A 19,826-nucleotide genomic window follows, 5' to 3' on the forward strand; every position below is an offset into this window, starting at 1 on the left:
CCTTTAACACTGTCACCTTAAAACACATGCATGACATATAGACACAAACACGAGCATGCATGCATACGCCAATTGAGTGGCCAGAGGCTGAGTTAAGCGAAGTGTTTCACACATCCAGTGCAAAGTCCATTAGATAAATCGCCCTAAAACTCTGTCCTGACCTCTGTCCACTTCCCTCTGTGCCTCCTAGTGCAGCTGTGCGGCTGGTGAGGGTGAAATGTCTCCAACTGAACAGCTTAAAGTGTGTCAGTATAGGTAAAAAGGCCCTCAGTGCTCGTGAAATGTCAGCTGTGTTGAAATGAGTTTTCAGTCTGTTAAAGACAAAGCTCCTGGAGGTAATGAGAGAAATCCAAGCAGAAACATGTGGCAGGAAAAGTGAAGATGAAGCCAGTGCCGAAAGTTTCACGAGGTTTAGGAAAGAAAAAATATAATGAAGCGGATGGAGGGTGACATTCTGGGGAACGTGTACCTGTGTACAACCTCCAGGTTTAAAAACTTCCTTAACTGTGTGGATCTGAAACTTGAAAACAACATAGAAAGCTCAGAAGTAATCTGAGGAGTTTCTTGCCTCTGAGTTTGTTCATAGTTTGAGAAACAAAGCGATAAATGTCTGGAAATACAGCATCACGGTGGAAGCCTTCGAGGTTGAACTTCTTTTTCCTGTCTGCACAAACATAACTTAAAGGTCACACAGCACTTCGGTCTGATGCCTGTGAGTGACAGGCAGCTATGAGGGCAGGCAGACACACTGCTCCCCTAAATGTTAATGTTCCCACATGAATGACTCTGCAGCACACTGCACTCTCTCTCTCTCTGCCTCCTGCTCACTTTGGTTACACTCTAGTGATTTTAAATGTTACAAAATTAAATTATTTCTCTCAGCAGAAATGATTTCAAGAGTAAAGCTTGTTGTTGCTTGGACACCGATGTGAGGAGTATGTAAGTGATGGAGTCAAATACAGCGTGTTTTATTTGTTTCTTGTGACAGCTTATGATAATCATCTCTTCTGCTCCCAGTTATTTAATTAGTTCCCCGTTTGCAGAAGATTACCACTAGAGGGAGCTGTGATACACCTCACTTCATTCAACATACTACGTGGCGTGTCAAAACACTCATTGAGCAGCTTGCTTGTAGTTCAATGAGCTTACAGTGACTTGCTGTAAAACCCCTAAAAAGTCTGACAAGAAGCTGTAAAGCCTTTCAGCATTAAAGCACTGAAATAGTGTTATAAATCTGAACAGTTGCAGCATTTCCCCAGTGATTTTCGCACTAATCACCTGCAAAATATAAGCACAATAATAAAACCAGGGAGGGCAAATCAAAACAAAGACTTGTTTAGAAAATAAGTGTACTATCAGTAATCACAGACTGGCTGTATTATATAAAAATACACACATTAAAACTAGACAGACTCGGTCAAGTTTGTTCTAGAGAAGAAATCTTTTGCATATAAATTTGATTCTCTGGGGGTTTAAGGGTTAGTTTGTGTTTTGTATAGCTTATAGGCCTTGAATATAATCCAGTGCAAAAACATAGATACTGTGGCATGACTATCCAAGTGGGACTTGAAGTTTGTGTGACAAGCTCTATTTCAGACCCTTAAGGTCTCAGAGAAGCTGAGCATCAAGAGCTTTGATGGTGAGTTACCCACATAGTTTTGCCCACAGGTCAATAAACTGAGAGTGTTCATTCATTCATGGGTAACAGTGTTGTAAAGCTCTGCAAGAGTGTATCTGTGACACTACATCTAATTGCAAGACTTTCTCGGGTTCCTATAGTTTGGATTAATAATAGTTAATAATTCAGATTAAACTAGTTAATGTGTAAAGAATAGATTTTTGTGTGCGTGTGTGTTTGTGTGTATGGAGTCCTTTAGAGAATGGCTTAGATAAAGAAAATAAGTCTTTTTAGCGTGATGTCATATTACTCTGTTATTAGTCCGTTAATTCTCTGATATTACAGATGAGCAAAGCATTAAATTAGTGCCCTGCAGAAAGCAGAGGCTTTCCAACATGTGTAATATGAAGTCATATTAATGTGGAACAGGTTTTCCTTCATCTGGACTCAGAGGCCCCCTCTGGACCACTGCCAAACCTCCACCCTCCGCTGTTCCCACATCAGACCACCTTACAAACTGGAGGCAGGGGGGGTTTGGAATGTATTTTGCCCTGTGTGATGTGATTGTTTGCAGAGAAATGGATTGACCTTGCCCTCCAATGCCACACACACATGCACACACTCACTCTGGCCGAGCTGGAGGTGTGTGAGACAGACCTGCTGAGTGCAGGAGGTCTGGGACCCCTTCACCACTTCCTCCAGACAGAGAACAGAGGATCCAGTCAGCTGAAGCCAGGATGGGACAATAATGAGCCTTCCAGCAACCACCACCACCTCATTTATTCAAACTGTTGCCTCTAGCTTTTCTTCTGCGTGGACCAAGCAGCTACAGGATCATACCAAAGGAAGAGTTATACTCTAAGAAGCCAATTTAATAATGAGATTAAGGACTCAAAAATAAAGATTAAAATATTAGACGAGGGGCTGTTTTAAATAGAAAATACATAAAAATATTCAGTTAAACATGAACTTTATCAAGGCTGCGTATTGCTCAAAATGGCATGTGTGTGTAAGTGTGTGTCCTGTAAAAATGTGGTTTCCAATAGTAAATATTTTATTTTCAAAGAAATTTTCCTGCATTTTAAGAGCAATCGGATAGTTAGACAAAAGAACATTTGTTCTTAAAGACAAGTTTCAAACTCATAATTTAAATTATAAATTAACGCTCGTGTTAAGTAAGATTTTTTTTTAAGAATTGGTAGTTTTGCCAGCAGTTTGTTATTAATCCGAAATATTTCTGCAAAGTTGTTATTTGGACGTATCTAATTATCACAAACATTTATATGCCGTATATAGAAAAATGGTTTAAAAATCATCATGTTTTTAACGCTTATAAAGGAGCGCTAAACGGCGTGCATTTTAAGCGGCAATTAGGCAGGTTTCGTTTTAGCTTGCAGGCCCATATTAATAATTAATTGACTTTCAGCAAATATTTCTGGAAAACTATATTTAAACTTTTAAAAAAACGTATGTTTTGAGGAATAGAGAAAATACTTGTAATTTTCTAAATAAATAAACGGATTGCAACAACCTTCCAATAGCCTGAAAACCGAATTACATTAATAATATGTTTCTTTTACATAGGAAAACCTTCGAAATATATATATATATATATATATTTAAATCTTGTATGTTTGTATGTCGGTTTGCTGTTTCGGATAGATTAAAATGAGGTGAGTAATTAAGCCAAAAGTTAATTCTGAGAAAGTTTATTGTGGGAACTGACCAGCCTATTTCTGCAGGACTGTTGTTCCAGCGGTGTCATCACACAAATACAGTTTTAAAGAAATGCAAAAGAGTCTTTCTTTGGGTAAAAATATTTAAGTTGAAGTTTTGACTCATTACTTCGGCTGAAAAGCAAAATCTTTGACCAGTGGACTATAAAATGACGCACGAAGAGCTCCAACAAACAAAAGCCTTCTGTAAACAAACATAATAAATGTGACAAACATTATTCAGGCCGATCTTTCTGGCAGGGAAATGCTAATCTGTCCAGACTGTATAGCCTCAGTTACATCAGCAAAATGATCTACTGCAGCTTCTCTTGAATTTTCATTTTCCACCTCCCAAAAATGATTGTTTAGAAATGACTTTAGAAGCTAGGCTGGTACTAAAAATGTGTAACATGTGGCCTATGGAAGCTTTTCATTCTAAACTTCACATCAGTGTGGTAATCAGTGGGAAAACAGCGAATAACTTATTTCATCAGATCAAAATCCACGCTGCGTGTAATCTAATCGTCACCGCCAGCTTAAAACGCACAGAAGTAGCGTGCGTCTGAGCGTATATACTGATAGGCTTATTGGCATGGTGTCCGAGCAGCTCGGAAACTTGATGGATCTGCATTTACACACATGAACGCACACCAGCACACACACAATTACACACAGAGGGGTACAGACCCTGTCTCTCCCAGTGGCAGCGCGCTCGCTGCAGTACCCGCTTGTCGCGTTATGCAGGAGAGGCTGTGGACCAAACTGCAGTAGCCAGAGGTCTACACCTGGGATTTGGATAATTCAAAACGGTAAGAGCTTCAATTATGACTGCGTATTTGAACCAAAACATAGTCACGTGCAGGTGGATTAAACCCGAGACTTTCTCGTGCGTAAAAGAGCGCTATTTATACGCAAGAATTCTCTGCAGGAGATAACATTTTTACATTAATTTGATATAGTAATCTTAGCGTATCGAATAACTGCGGTGTTGTGTTATATCCAAAGCCAGTATGTCAGTATATGTAAGCTCTAGTATTTTCTGGTAAGCTATTTTAGACCTTGTCCACCTGTCATGTCTAAGATGGTTATGTCGCGAATATCTCGGACATTTTGCTTAAATTATTAATCTGAAAATCTGGTAAGTAATACAAAAAAAAGCTGAATGGAGAGATTGCAGTGAAGCTGAATGGTGGAAATGTGTAATGCTGACCTCCCGGTGACCTCTTCAACTTTCAACTCTGGATGCCTCCGGTTATCAGGATCTACAGTAATCCAGTCAAAGTGATGCGCGCTCGCGTCAACTCGATGCCGTTGCTGCTATAGGCCCCCTCGGTGTCCGAATAATCTCCTATAAAAAGATCTCTGTATGTAGCCTCGTTTGAGATTATATTTGGGGGTTTATCTTGAAACAACCCAAATCCACATCACATTTTCTTGGTATGTAGTAGCCTAACATATGAATATATATTTGTGCTTTAATCGCCAATATGGCACAAACCTATCAGTACATAAATAAATCTGCCAGCCGTTATCAGCTAGTGTCTTCTTTTCGTGTGAGGAGATTGCTCACACACGAATGAAAATTTGTCTAAAAATCAGTCTCTCTTATTTCCATTTTACTCTAGCTTTGCCGACAGTCTCCTTCCACTCACCCATCACGAGTCTAATGTTTGTTTAATTCAAGCGTAAAATATCTCCCCTCTGTCTTCAAACCGACAGGAAGTAACACGTTTCTCTGTTTAAGCAGGACATTTTCATGAATAATACAGATTTTTTTTCAGGTAGGAAATGAACCAACGGTCATTTTGTCAACTTGAAGTCTGTGTGACATAACACCAAGTCAGAAGGCTGTAAAACAAACGATTGATGCTGTGGGGATAATAGACACTGTGAGAAAACTATATATATATAAATATATATTTTCGTGTGAATGCATATAAATAAATAATTCCCTATCGAGTTTGCGTGCGTGCGTCTGGGTGTCTGTGTGTGTGTGTGTGTGTGTGTTTCTGCGCGTGTGATTGGCCAGTGTCACAGCCATGATTTGGGCTGCAGATACCGATGCACCGTGCAGACCTATGAGAGCGCGGGGATGGCAAAAGGGGGAGGGCAGAGTACGTGAGGCGGACTTGACTCCATTTGTTGTGAAGGATCTGATGAGCTGGGTTCAGATCAAGGCTACCGCTGGGTCCGCGAGGACAATGGGGAGTGAGCGAGACAAATGAGGAAGGAATTACAGCCGCTGTGAGCAGATCTCAGACTTCACCACAGCCGTGGACGGGAAGCAGCAAGGCGGACGCGCCTCTGCGTGTGCGCGCAGGGAGACGGACAGCGAAACGAAGAGGAAAAAAATAAAACAAACCAAAACAAAAACTACAATATGACAAAGCTGCAGAGAAAACGTGGATTTTTTAAGAACCAGCTTGGAAATATTTAAAATTGATATTTTTTTATTTAAAAAAAAAAATATACATAGTCAAGCAGCCTGTAGTGCGCGCAGGAAGAGGATGAGCGTGTTTTCTGCAGGGGGAGCAAGGCAGTGCATTTGAGGTAAAGGCCCTCAGAGAGAGCACACAAAATAAACATGCCAGACATACTGTGGTTATATTTGATGTGAGTGCACTCTTAAAACTGCAGGCTGTGATTGTGGTAGCTGTACAGTTCTGTACACTGTTAACAGAACTGTAAAGCTTCAGATATCATGTACTGTAAACCATGAACTCAGTGCATTTATTACGGCATCTGTAAGTGCAGTCCAGTTTAGTAGCTGAGTTGTTTAGATCTCGTAAAACTAGTAGTGAATCTAAGCCTTCTTCGAAAACAATGCTTAAGATCAAGCTGCACGTTTAATCTCATTTCAAGTGTAAGTCTGTAATTAGGTGATAGGATGTCTATGGTGTAACTCTATGTGAGCTATTGTAATCTAATGTGAGTGACTGGCCTTTTTAGGAAAACAAGGCCAAGAGTTCTTTGTGAATTTCTTTTCACCACAAACTTAAAGTGTGGCCCCTTTGCGCTCCCTCTAACAGAAGACAGACTTTCCACATTTATAAATTATTATTATTTAGAAATTATTTGTATAGGTGCTGACTTTGAGGTTAACCAACTGTCATCCAGAGTTTCAAATAGCGCATAGAATTTGATCAGATAAACCAGTAAAATGGGCGAACGTGTGTTGTGTGTGGCACTAACTTTGTGTGTGTGTGTGTGTGTGTGTGTGTGTGTGTGTGTGTGTGTGCATCAGTAGGACATGGCAAACGGGGGGGACCAGTTCGGCCTTGCAGAGCGTCCTGACTCGGACTGTATGGATTCCCCAAAAGAAACCAAACAGGAAACTCCCAGCTTCACCCTGAACTCACCAGCTTCACCGCAGAGTGCGTCCAGTCAGCAGGTACCAACCTGTAGCTTACTCTGGATTTTAATTTAAATTTCCTTAAAAAAACAAAAAAACAATCAATGTATTATTTTTTAAACAAATAATAGCTGCTCGTCCATTCATATTTTTTTCAAAGAAATAAAAAAATAATAATTTCTGGATGCAGAAAACAGTGATCAAATGTATCTTTGTCATTGCTGTTGGTTTAATTTGCCATGGGTTTGGCTTATAATGGCTATTAATTACTAAATAAATATTCAAATATAACTAGAGTTTAAACTCGTGCACTATTTATATTTTTCTACAGGGGATGGAGGGAATCAAAGTTTTCCTTCATGACAGGGAACTTTGGACCAAGTTTGATGAAGTGGGAACGGAAATGATTATCACCAAGGCTGGAAGGTAAAGCTGTCGAATGACTCTAACACAAACTAATTTTTATTGGTTGATCGTGTTTTTCTGATTTAAGTCCCTATTGAAAAGAATGCAAATGATTTTTAATGTCACACTTCTGATCAAAACATAAACCTAACGGGACAAAATACAGTACGCGGGTGCCACCGGGCCTCAGCAGGGATGTTTTCTAAGGAAACCAAATCCCAAAAGGAATAATTTTATTTTTAATATTTCATTTTTAATTTTATTTATTTTTAAAAATCACTATTGAATCATACATGTCGCTTTTTTTTATTTGTTTTTTTTCTGGATGTGTTCCCTGCAGGAGGATGTTCCCCAGTTATAAAGTGAAGGTCACAGGACTCAACCCGAAAACCAAGTACATTCTCCTGATGGACATCATTCCCGGAGATGACCATCGCTACAAATTCGCAGACAACAAATGGTTCGTAAGAACATGTCTGAAACACATAGACACTTACAGGACATTCAAAGTCATGTTAGTAAGATAGTGATGTAGTATGGCTGTGTGTTCGGAGTATAAGTCAGCTTCCCCACCAAAAAAAATCTTAATATATGCATGTTTTAAGTGTATGGTAAAACAGAAAGAGGATGATCAAAAATATACAGCTATTTAAAATAAACGAAAAAATACAATAATAGCTTCCAGAAAAAAATCAACATTTCCATTTCCAGATCTCAGATTCAGCCATCTCCTTCCCCCTCTTTGGTTATGAACCTTATATCAAGAAACCTCTGAACTTAACTCTGGGTAAACCTTATTGTTGTGGGTTTATACCCTCCACTCCACCCACGTTTGTGCACTCTGTAAAGGTCGGGTCCTTCTTGCAGACTGGGATGGCCTAGTTCCCCGTGTTTCCCCCCCGTGTTTGCCCGCCGGTTAAATCAGAATATGACGGGTTCACGGGGCGGACAGACGGCGCAGACCGGATTAAAATCTCCCATTCAGCTGTGTGTGTGTGTGTGTGTGTGTGTGTGTGTGTGTGTGTGTGTGTGTGCTGCTGCTGAAGGGAAAACCGAAGGACAACCGACTCTGCAGTGAGATATCTGCCCCTTCAGAGCATCATTTGGTTATTACAAAGACACGAGGGGTCTGTGGATTACCTGACACAAAGTCCCAGCTCAGAGAGTAAAATTAATGGAGGAGCTCGGTGTTTACACGGTAGCCTGTAAGTCGGTGCTGGTCCGTAGGGCTTTGTTTCACATTGTCCTGGGAGTTTGTAGAAATATTTTTGCCTTCCGGTGTAAGAGGCTGCACAATACTTTCCAAAAATGATGAAAAGTTCACACATCACAGACTCCCAGGCTAAACAGAAGCCTAAATCACTTCTGACACCGCAGAATCAATTCTTAATTCTTTCAGAGCTGAATGTCCTGGGCACTACTGGTAGTTTCCACGCACATGCGCCCTAACTGTTTGGGGAAAATACATATCGACTCGTTTATGCTGTGCAAAATATCCAAAGTAAAAGGGGGGAAAACTCACCTGTACAAGTGTAACGCATTATCCACGTTTTCTCTTTCTGTTTCTCAGTGACTATAAGGAAATGAGGAAAATAATGAATAATAAAGATGGTAGACATTTATTGTTATTGTTCTTAATTATTAAAAAAATACAGGTTATGTTAACGATTTCAGACTTTTGCCTGAAATAGACAAAAAGGGGATACGCGCTAGAGCAGTTTAGGAGGAAACGGTTCATTTGGGTTAACCGAGTTAAGGTCCAGATGTGGGTGTCTGCGTAAGCTCCAGCAAAACATAGTTTGTCTAATTAAAGAACCAACCAGGCCTTCTGCAGCCGGCGGCAGGGCTGGCCTGCTGCACCACGAAAACCACTGGGACCGTGTGTGTGTGTGTGTCAGGGTCAGAGCATTTTCCGATCCACCGCATTTCCTTGGTCATAAAGGTCGATAACGGGGAAGGCAGAGCCCGCGATGCCCGGTAGGCTCTACGTCCATCCGGACTCTCCCGCCACAGGGGCGCACTGGAGCCGCCAGCTCGTCTCTTTCCAGAAGCTCAAACTCACCAACAACCACCTGGACCCCTTTGGACACGTGAGTCTGTCTGCTTAACAGTAATTTTTGCCTGTTTGCTTTATTTCTGTGTCTGTAACAGACAGAACAAGAACACACGTTCTTCTCTGTTTGATACAATAAAAAAAAAAAGTTTGCCCTTTGAATTTAGTTACATTATTTTTACTCATAATAAGCATACAAACCATCAGCTGTCCTAATGAAGGTGGCCCGAGGGCCAAACTAAATAGCTTTTATACGCATTTTAAATAATTAAACCTGAGAGGTGTTTTCAGTGTAAGAAAAATGATTATACAAACTACAGCACAGGTCCGGTCAGCCAACACGGTCTCGGTCAGCAGGCAGGCAAACCGAGGAGCCTGTGAAGCTCACTCCTCGGAGTATAACTCAGCCGACATCACAACACAACACAAATCACCGCGAGAGCCGCACAGCTCACACTGCACACTTGAGATGAGACATACGGTTACAGGCGCGTGAGAGCAGGTGATGGGCTATTGTTCTGCGCGCGCTGGTTCCAGTGCATGCGCACGCAGAACAAAAGGGCGGAAAAGACGAAAGAAAGGACACAACTATGATATCTTTATGCTTGCTCATTTAGAGATAATCTGCAACTTTGCAGTTAAACCGAGCGCCCCCTGCGTAAACAAACGTGGTCTCGCCCAAAAGCGCGCAGAGAGGGCCGCCATCCAGCCAAGAACCACTTGTGGAGTTGTCAGTGTCGTGGGAAATAGTTTAGACTGTGCGCAGAATTCACAGTTTTTAATAGTTTAAAGTTACCAGTATGTCCAAACTAAAGCTTAAAGTCTTTAACAATAACAAACGGGAATGAATCAGAAAGTCTAATTAGACATACGCGGAAATAGTTTGTTGATGATCACTGAGTGCTGAACACATTTTTTAAATTCTGCATTGTCCCAGATGGTTGCTCAGGTGCGTACCATTTATTCAAAAGACGTTAAATGCCATACCAGATTAATAAATTAAGATTAATATGTTGATTTAAAATATTTTTTATGTATATTTATTTCAATTTTTTCTTTACTTTATAGGACAACATGACCTTCATGAATAATTTTTACGATTTTTCTAACCAATGCGAACGAAAAAAACTAAAACACTTGCAGGGTTCACATCACTGTGAGAAAATTAGTCTCGGATTGTAACTGTATAAACAAAGATCCTTTATTGTTTTTACTGCTGACATTCACTTTGATCCTGCTCACAGGTAATCTCTGTTTTAAACATTTATGTCAGCCAAGGATTCTGGAAATCAAAGTACCTTTACATGGGATTAATCGCCACCTGGATTCTATAGTCTAGATCCAAGCATCTGCTAGTGATTTTCTGGAAACATGACAGGCCTGTCAGTCTCACCTACATAATATCTCCCCCATATAGATAATACTCAACTCTATGCACAAATACCAGCCTCGTCTCCATATTGTCAAGGCAGATGAGAACAATGGCTTTGGTTCCAAAAACACAGCTTTCTGCACTCACATCTTCCCCGAGACTGCCTTCATCGCTGTGACGTCCTATCAGAACCACAAGGTAAGCCTAATGCACGCTATAAGTTAGTGTTAAACACGGGGAGCCACCTGCAAATGCTGTACTGGAAGTTTCACAATGTATATGAATACAGTAGGGGTACTCTAAGTAACACAGATGCATTAGAAGTCCTTATAATGGTATAAGAACCCTTTAATGATGTTTATGCGGTTTAACATTTGTTGATGTGAATATAAAGTGTTGAGTGCTTTCACTGGCTGAGCTACAGTATGTTACAGTTATTCAAACAATAATGGAAATGGATCTCATAGTCTAATATTTGCACGTAAGAGCTGCTCTACTGTCACATCAGTGACAGATGCATGCATATTTTTTGGCCTTTTGGTCAGTAGTTATAGTTAAATTTCTTTCTCACACACGCAAAGGCTCACCACACACACACGCACACACACACACACACACACACACACACTGTTTGTATTACTGTCTTTATTTTGTATCCAAAAAGCCAATTAGCATGCTCTTTGTTTATGCGTCATAGCTTAGTATTTGTAAACATGTAAACATTAAGTTTCTCCCTTTCTCTCGCTCTCTCGGTGTGTGTGTGCGTTTGTATGTGTGCTCGAGCTCGTGTGAGTGTCAGCCTCTAATGACCTGTTTCTTTCCTTTAATCTGAGCTGAGCTAGTTTCCTCTGCATCTATTAGAAACACAGATTGCTGAAGCTTTGAGCCTCGTTGCTGAATACGTTCACATGCGATAGCTTCATTTTCATCACGTTTATTTTTCATAACAAATAACTGTAACTTAAATAGTTACCATTAAGAAAGTTTTCTGTCACAATTTATATTTCTATAGTTAGTCTTTTGATTTTCTTTTAGAAATTATATATTGTAAGTAAAATGTTTTGGTAGATAAAACAGAAGCAAACATTTTTGTGGCTTTAATGTGGCATTCTTCATTTTATTTATTATATAATTAAATTTGATAAAATAATGTTCAGAAAAAAATCCACATTAAGTATATAATCCATCAGAAGGCATTTTGAGCTTATAACCAATTTGTATTGCATTGTTTTCTGTACATAGATATACTGCAATGTATTTCAGCTTTAGCTATCATTATTATCATAATAGTATCAAGTTTGCATAAAATACTAAGGGTAATACATGGACTTCATAATAATAAAATGGTAATAATTGTTACATTATTATATTTAATAACTAAAATATTTAACACTCTTATTATGTAATTATAATTACAATATACTTCTTGCTTACAATACATTTTAGCACAAAGTCTATGTATAAGTTCAGTATATAAATAAATATATTTCTCAAATTTATACATATATATATATATATATATATATATATAGGGAGAGAGAGAGAGAGAGAGAGAGAGTAAGACTTTGTATTTGTATGAGTTTTACACTTACACTTTTACACTTACTGTGCTACAATAATAATAATAATATGATATATTATAGTGATAAAAATGTCCAGAAGAATTATTACAGCTCTTCTTCTTCTTCTTCTTATTGTTATTATTATTATTTGAGATTGTATTAATTTTTTCAATTCTTTTGGTGAAACATATGGTTATTAAAAAGCTTTATAGTTATATGGTAGCTATAGTTAACACAAACAGTATTAATAAAAGTAATATGTAAGACACTAATGTGGTGCTATAAAGAAATCAGAGCTCTTTAGCCAGCAGTTTGGTGTGGGTTATCAGTATTTTCAGCACTTCAAAGTTTGTTTGGACCTGAGCTCGTGTCAGATCTTCAGCCGGCTCGCCTCTTGTGTGATGGTCTTGGACTTTGACCAAATGAAATCCCTCAAAAACCGCAAAGATTTACCTCCATGACATCACTGGGAGAAGTTTGAAGCTTTAACATCAAAGCGCGCAGCTTTGGACCTCTAAAAGCTTTGGCCTGAAATCCTTAAACCTGGAGACTGTTTGGGTAAACAGTTTATTCTGTGTCAGCTGGCGAGAACACTGTTCGCTCCGTTAGAAACGTAAGCGGCTGAGGAATGTTGGCCGTGCAGAGCTCCAGCAGTCCTCCTTTTAACACTTGCAGGGCCTCCGAATAATAGTAAACCATTGATTTAGTCAATGGAAAAAAAAAAAAAATTAAAACAGAGTGTGCCTTTGGGCCTGCAGACCTGTGCAAGTAAAAGACTGCTCTGCTTTTTCCTCAGATTACACAGCTGAAGATAGAGAATAATCCTTTTGCGAAGGGATTCAGAGGCAGCGACGACAATGAGCTGCATCGCATGGCCAAGTTACAAGGGTGAGTACAGCTTCGTTGATGCGTGTGTGCTTGTGAGCTTTTATAAGAAACGATTGCTATTCATCTCTCTCGACCTCCGTCAGCTGGGAGGGGGAGGTTGTTATGATGGGGTACATATGGTCTAAGACACAAGTGTGTCTGTGAGTGGAGCCAAGTGGTATAAAGAGATGTCAGCCATTGTCACCTGAAGGTTGATCTTAGCCTGAAACCCCGCCCTGAACATGCAGCACAAACACAAACGCACATCCAGCATCATTTTCTTTGCTGCATTGATAAGTCCATGATATCATGTTGCTGCTGGTCTATTTAGGCTGTCACCACTGATCAGCTGACAGGCCTATATTGTGTCTGGTTGCGTGCTGAACTAATCTCCATTTGAGTGGTGTTGTGGCAGGCAGTTTAGAGGTTTTTGCAAGCCAATGGGATAGGCTGTCACTGAAGGGAGGTTGAGGAAAGACAAGGGGGGAGACAGAGGGTGGGAGAGCGGCATTAAATACAGAACCCCTGCTTTATTGGAGAGTAGAGGAGAGGAGAGGAGAGGAGAGGAGAGGAGAGGAGAGGAGAGGAGAGGAGAGGAGAGGAGAATCTATGTGAAGTGACAGGGATGGATGTTTATTTTTAGAACGGTGAATTATCTCACAACAGCACTGTGTATATGTGTGTGTGTGTGTATGCGTGCATGAGTGTGTTACTGTCTCAGTGGGAGTCAGGGCGATGTGGCCCGCTGTCTCCCGCACATCACCGAGTTCACCAAGAGGGCAGTGTGCACAGAAAGAGATCAGAGCTGAAAGGATGGAGAATAGCTAAATAGACTTGAAGGAAAAGGGGCAAAAAACAAGAATTCAAGAATTCAACCAAGCAGAATTTAATAATAAGAATATAATAATACACGCACAGATTTGCAGATTTGAGAAAAGAAGGCTTGTGCTGCTTTTTTGTGCTTGTTACAACATCTGAGATGAACTGTTACCCCGTGCTGTAATCTTGTTTTCCTCTCTGTTACAGCAAGGATTACCCAGTGGTCCCTCGTAGTACTGTCCGTCAGAGAGCCTGTTCTACTGGGAGTCCCTTCAGTGGGGAGGGTCGTGGTGTGCGGGGCTCCCCTGAGGCTGTTGGGTCTCCTTATAGCTGTGAGAACGGCTTGAATGGTAGCAGCCCTCGGGAGCTACTGAGTGCTCCACCCACGCATTACACCCTGCCTCATCCACACCTGCAGTCTGGCCAACAGCAGCAAGTGTACCACTGCACCAAGAGAAAAGGTAGGAGGAAACCGTGTGTTCATACCAGGTTTAAGTAAATCATTAACACTCATATAAACAATCATATATATATGATTGCTAATTAGTAATTAGTTAGTAAATTAGTACATTTAACTAACCAACAATAAAGACGTTCATCTACATCTGATGTAGTGAAGTTTATATTAAACTATTATTCTACACTCTGGTTGACAAGGAGATTATTACTATTATTATTAATATTATTATTATTATTAGCCTATATTTAATTGAAAAATGTTGAAACTGCAAAACCTCAAGTGATTTTGAAAAAATCTGCCCTGCATTTTTGTAATTTCTATTCCATAATGCACCAAAGTCTTGGAGTAGGTGATAGGTCTGCTGGCCAGTTTACCAGCTGACTCTTACTTGGCAACATTTGACATCCTTTGCTGTTGTATTGCTGATATAAGCCAGTACTTCCCTGAATGGCAGCATATGATGCTCAATAACTTGTATTTATCGTTCGGCATTAATGGAGTCTTTACAGATGTTACACATGTCACATTTACTAATACCTCCTCATACCATCAAAGATGTTGACTTTTGAACTGTGTGCTAATAGTAAGCCATATGGCCCCTTTCCTCTTAAGTCAGGAAGTGGTGTCCATAATTTCTAAAAACAATTTCAGATATTGGAGGGCCTGAGTATAAATGTCTATGAACTGTAAGTGTTCTTCTTTTTTACATGGGAAAGTTTTAAATTGCGACATTAGTGATGAAATGTGTTCACTGGTGATGGCTTCCTGAGGCCATGGAGTCCTTTCCACAGCAGATGGTCATTGTGGTCTATTTTGGGGCACCAAAGCTCAGTATTGGTCTTTGGCTTTGTTTTTTATTTACAGAGATTTCTCTGAATTCTCTGAACCTTTTATTACCTTTATTTGTACAGTGTATGATGAAATAGCTAAATTGTTTGCAATTTTTCTTAATTAAGAAACAGAAGTCTTAGTTTGTAATTGCAGTCTATTCGTAATGGGGAACCCCTCCTCATATTTACTTCTAAAAAATGTCAAGTCTTACAGTCTTAAAATGAGATCAAATCCAAAAACGTGCGTTAAAAAATGAATGAAATAAAATTTCTTAGTTTCAGCATTTGACATGTTGGCATTGTGTTATTTGTAATTAAATAGAATGTTTAAATGATTCAAAAATGATGGCATTCTGTTATCATTAACATTCTATATAGATCCCTCATTGATCTGGGTGCAGTTCTGGTGCTTTGGTGTTTATTTCAAGGTTTTTTTTCTACAAACAGTATTGCTAAAATGTAAAAGTATTGAAAAGAGTCATAGACAGGCCTACTTTGAAATTTGAAACTTCATGTGTACATTTTTTTTTTTTGCATCTCAGCTACTTAAACTGCAATAAATGGGAAGTTATAAATTGAGAGCTGGAACTCTCCCAGCTCTCATTTGTCTTCAACTTCAAACGGAAAACCAACATTTTTTTTTTCTCTGTCTTTCTGTAGTGGAGGAAAACTGCTCCTCGGGAAACCACCAGCTTTCATACAAGAAACCCTTCACTGGTAGTTCACCAAGTGAAGGCGAATCGTACTATCACCCCTCCTCCTATCCCCCTCCTCCACCCGGTCTATCCAACAACCCAGCCCTGGGGCTCACTGACTCTCCTTACAGCTCTGACATGGGACAGCGTCAGGCCTGCATGTTTGCCGGATCGGAGCCCAGAATGGATGAACTCAGCTGTACATCCTGGTCATACACCTGCCCCATCCCGACTGCCATGACCCCAATTGACTCCTACCCACCTTACACCCATCATCCACCTTACAGCTCCAGTCCTCAGGGCTCTCGACTCAGCGCTATAGCCCACCAGACCTCTCCACCACTCGGAGAACACATTGCCCACGATCCCTACCAGAGCCAGAACTCCGCACCTCCATCTCAGAGCTCCCAAAACATTCACAGCAGGCAGCTCGGCTCTCCTCTCAGAGAATATCCCCGATACACGCCCAATTTGTCTCCTCCTCTCTACCACACACTAGAAACGCACACACACATCCGCTGTGGAGTGCCAGAATGGAGTGCAGCCTCCTAACTAAACCAGAGGATATACCTAAAGACTGATGAGTGGACAGAGATTCCTAGTCCCAAATTTAAAGAGTCTTCTTTTCGCTCTTCTGAAAGAAGCTGCACTATATATGGACTAAATATGATAATAATTTTGTAATATAATTGTGAAAAGTGTGATCTTGTGCTGTGTGAAGCGGTCTCATCTGTTAGTCATGTTTCTCCCCTCTGCTGGAAGGAGTAGTAGATTGTTGAGGACAGGACCTGGACAACAATGATGCTCCAGATGTTCACAAAAGAAAAGCTCCTTTTAACTGCAAAGTGAAAATCGAAGTTTGTGTTTTGTTGTCTTTGCGTAACTCAAAGACTGGTGTGATTCAAATGTTTGCGCTGTGAGCACTAGGCTTGTTCTCCTCTCAGTGACTCCCACTTTTTTTTTAGTATTGTGGAGGATTTAAATTGTGACCCACTGTCAGACAGGCAGTAACATTTACTGACCAAAATAATCTGAGCTCTCACAGAAGAGCCTGAGGGAGACATTTTTCCTCTTTAGTGTTCAAAGCGCAGCTCTATGCTCAGTCTCGGTGAAGGAGAAAAGGCATGAGTTGTCCGAGTGAGTGTGTGTGCGCGTGAGCCTGTGTATATGTAAAGCCTATGTCAGCTCAGCTCAAGAATGCTATTAGCTCATTTCCAATGAGACAGGCAGTGGTAGCTGCAGGCGCTGCACCATCGAGATAAACAGTTTGTTTAGACCGCGCTACAGGCCCAAAGACCTGTAAACACTGTTTCCACTGCATTCTGGGTAAATGCACAACTCAGCGTCACACAGCTGTCACCGCTGTCCTCTCAGTCACCCTAGCCTGACCAATCAGCTTGCTCTGCTCACTCGCAACACGCCAATGAGCGCGTGGCTTTCTTTTATCCCTAGCTGACCAGTCGGATCAGGAGTGCAGCGTGTGTTATATGTCCGTGCGTCGGGCCCATTTTTGTTTGTTTGTGAATTATTCATGAGTCCAGTGGTGATCCTTGACACGTGAGGATTGCTCAGCAATCACAAAGAAACACAGAGCTGTAAATGTTGATACACCAGCTCCTGTTGTCTTTTCATTTTAAATCTGAATTCATCCCTGTCATACATACAGCCTTACTTCATTGCTTGCTAGATTTGGTTAGGTACGCACATTTCCCTGCAGTCCTGGGACACTTTCATCCTTGTAGCTAAATGTGAAAAAAAAAAGAAACAAACAAGAAGTGTGGCCCTTTTTGTGAAGAATAGATACAGGCCTCTGGTTTATGTGTTAACAGTCTGTTTTTTTATATCTCTGCCCAGGTGTTTTAACATGCAGTAACTTGTGATATGGTGCTCTAACATTACAAATTAATCATCCAGAGAGAAGATCCTCATCATTCCTTGATATCTATTCGATTTGTGTGTGTGTGTGAGAATGTGTGTGCGTGACCTTGAAATAAGAATTGATTGTTCTTTTTAGTTTGTTTTTTTTTTTAACCCTGTTCCTGCCAATAGTATTTATTACTCTAGATTTGTAAAGAATAGTTTGTTGTTTGTGAAATAAGATGGTATTGTTCGGAGATCATTGTTTCTCTTTGAGGGTTTGTTTCCAGTTTTGCCCTCCATCTCCAAGTGGTGATAAATATTTGTGATAAACAAACTTTTCTGTTCTATGAAATTAAAAAAAAAAGGGATTTATAAACAGAAATTGAATAAATTTTAGAGAGAAAGTCCTTTGGTTGTAGCATTCTTCTTTGTGATTAGGCAGCAAACACAGCAAGGACAAACCATTAACATTCCCGGCGGGTTATTTAAAGTATGTTCGGCACCTCTGGAGTGGAAACTCTTTTAAGTGGAGGGCAGTTTATCTATTTTGAGGCATGTATGAATTTGAAAGATCTGATAACAAGTGTAAGCTCATTCAGCGGTGTTGGAGAGAATTGTTTAAAGTGTAAGAGTGTTTACTATGCTGTCTTATCAAGCATAATGGACCCCAGTGTCTGTTACTCTTCTTCTCAGCAGCCAAACCTCCAGAGTAGTCTGGGAGCTGCACATACCTTGTCCACCTCTTCTTATCTCTGACAGGTTGTTTGGCATCTCTAGTCTCCACCAGCTGGACCGCCTCACTGACAACCTGCTGCCCAGAAAAGGGAGGGGTCTGTTGGGATCGAGGACAAAGGAAGGTGGGGGTGTGTTGGTGGTCCCCACACTTCTCTTAGACTCCTTTCCAAATTGCTATTTGCCATCCTACCGTCTCATGCTCCTGTGTCTCCACAAGAAAAACCTCTTATATTGCTACACCTGACAATTCAGAACTGATTTTTTCTTTTATTGCAAAAGTGTTTAAATAACCTTTAACCATTGTATTTTAATTTAATTACATACTTTATGTTTGTTAGAAGTTTTCAAACTTTCCTTTCCCTTTGTTCCTTTTCTTCCTTCCTCTGTCTCTCATACACCGTGAGGTCAAAGGCTAAGCAGGCAGCTCTTTAGAGGGTCTGTTCCTCGTTAACCCTTTCGTCTCCAGAGACAAAGGATCTCTGGGGCCTCCAAAGCTACAAGGAGAATCAGAGAGTTTCATGCCTGCTTATAGTGTGAGGGGGCTCCTGTGATGTCTCTTTATGGCTGGGAAGTTAAGAGTAAAGCGCTGGGTTAAGTGTTGAGGTAATATTAAACACAGCAAGCGCAGGTTGTGTGTGTGTGTGTGTGTGTGTGTGTAAATCTGTGTGTGTGGTGTGTGTAAAGGACCTTAATTAATCAGCGGAGGACTTTCTCAGACCAGCTGGTTAGACAGTAGATTGATGAACCTTTGTGATCAAAGAGCCTAAGTGGTGCTTATCATTATCTCCCCATCACCCCCCCTCCAGCACACACACACACACACACACACACACACACACACACACACGCGCGCGCCGGCACTCAGAGCTATAACCCTCTCCTCCACATATACTAATTTTCTCCTGCTTATCCAAATCTACTCATCCAACAGTCGTTTCTAACAGTCATAGAGTGTAAACAACACATCAAGATACCACATGTTAAAAGACTGACATTTTTAAATGTCACCCATTTGGCCTACAGAGCTACATTTTTGTATGGCAACTAAACTGTGAGAGTTACCGAGGACGTCTGATGTTTCTGCTGGGTCGCATGTTAAAGCTGCTGCCCAGCTGTGCACGGCGATTTCTGCTGCAATGCTTTTTTAAAAGACATCAAAGACTTATTTGAAGCTTTTTTCATTACAGTGTGCACTATTTGTTTGAAAATATAAATGTGCACTGGAGTCGCTCGTGGAGCTCCGAGAGGCATTTGTGTGATGTCCAGCATTCGTGATGTCATTTTGTGTGGAATAAGTGGTCTGAGATGGAGCATAATTGGTAAAGCTGATTATGGCTCGTCTCTGTGAGCCTGACGGTGCTTCGTCTCTGTGGCAGTAAAGGGCGACAAGGCTTAGTCCGTCCCGACTAGCGTGGCACTAGTCAAAACAACTGCTACTCTGGAATCCCAAGCTTAGATCAGCCCATTTTCCACGTTTTAAAAG

The 19,826-nt window shown here is 40.5% G+C and overlaps 1 protein-coding gene across 2 annotated transcripts; it reads left to right on the forward strand.

Moving 5' to 3' along the window:
• Positions 1-5,499: 5,499 nt before the first annotated feature.
• LOC100691122 (T-box transcription factor 5) lies at positions 5,500-18,015 on the forward strand. 2 transcript variants are annotated; one of them, XM_005473288.3, is made up of 9 exons: positions 5,500-5,883; positions 6,578-6,724; positions 7,017-7,111; positions 7,431-7,550; positions 9,033-9,180; positions 10,561-10,713; positions 12,874-12,965; positions 13,971-14,224; positions 15,714-18,015. In XM_005473288.3, the coding sequence occupies exons 2-9, from the start codon at positions 6,584-6,586 to the stop codon at positions 16,298-16,300; spliced, it is 1,590 nt and encodes a 529-aa protein (XP_005473345.1). In that variant the 5' UTR covers positions 5,500-5,883; positions 6,578-6,583; the 3' UTR covers positions 16,301-18,015. The 2 variants fall into 2 exon arrangements, with proteins under 2 accessions (XP_005473345.1, XP_019221324.1); XM_019365779.1 differs by having other exon boundaries at positions 6,581-6,724.
• The last annotated feature ends 1,811 nt before the right edge of the window (positions 18,016-19,826 follow it).

Source organism: Oreochromis niloticus, linkage group LG12 (assembly GCF_001858045.2).
Source record: "Oreochromis niloticus isolate F11D_XX linkage group LG12, O_niloticus_UMD_NMBU, whole genome shotgun sequence".
Lineage (NCBI taxonomy): Eukaryota > Metazoa > Chordata > Actinopteri > Cichliformes > Cichlidae > Oreochromis > Oreochromis niloticus.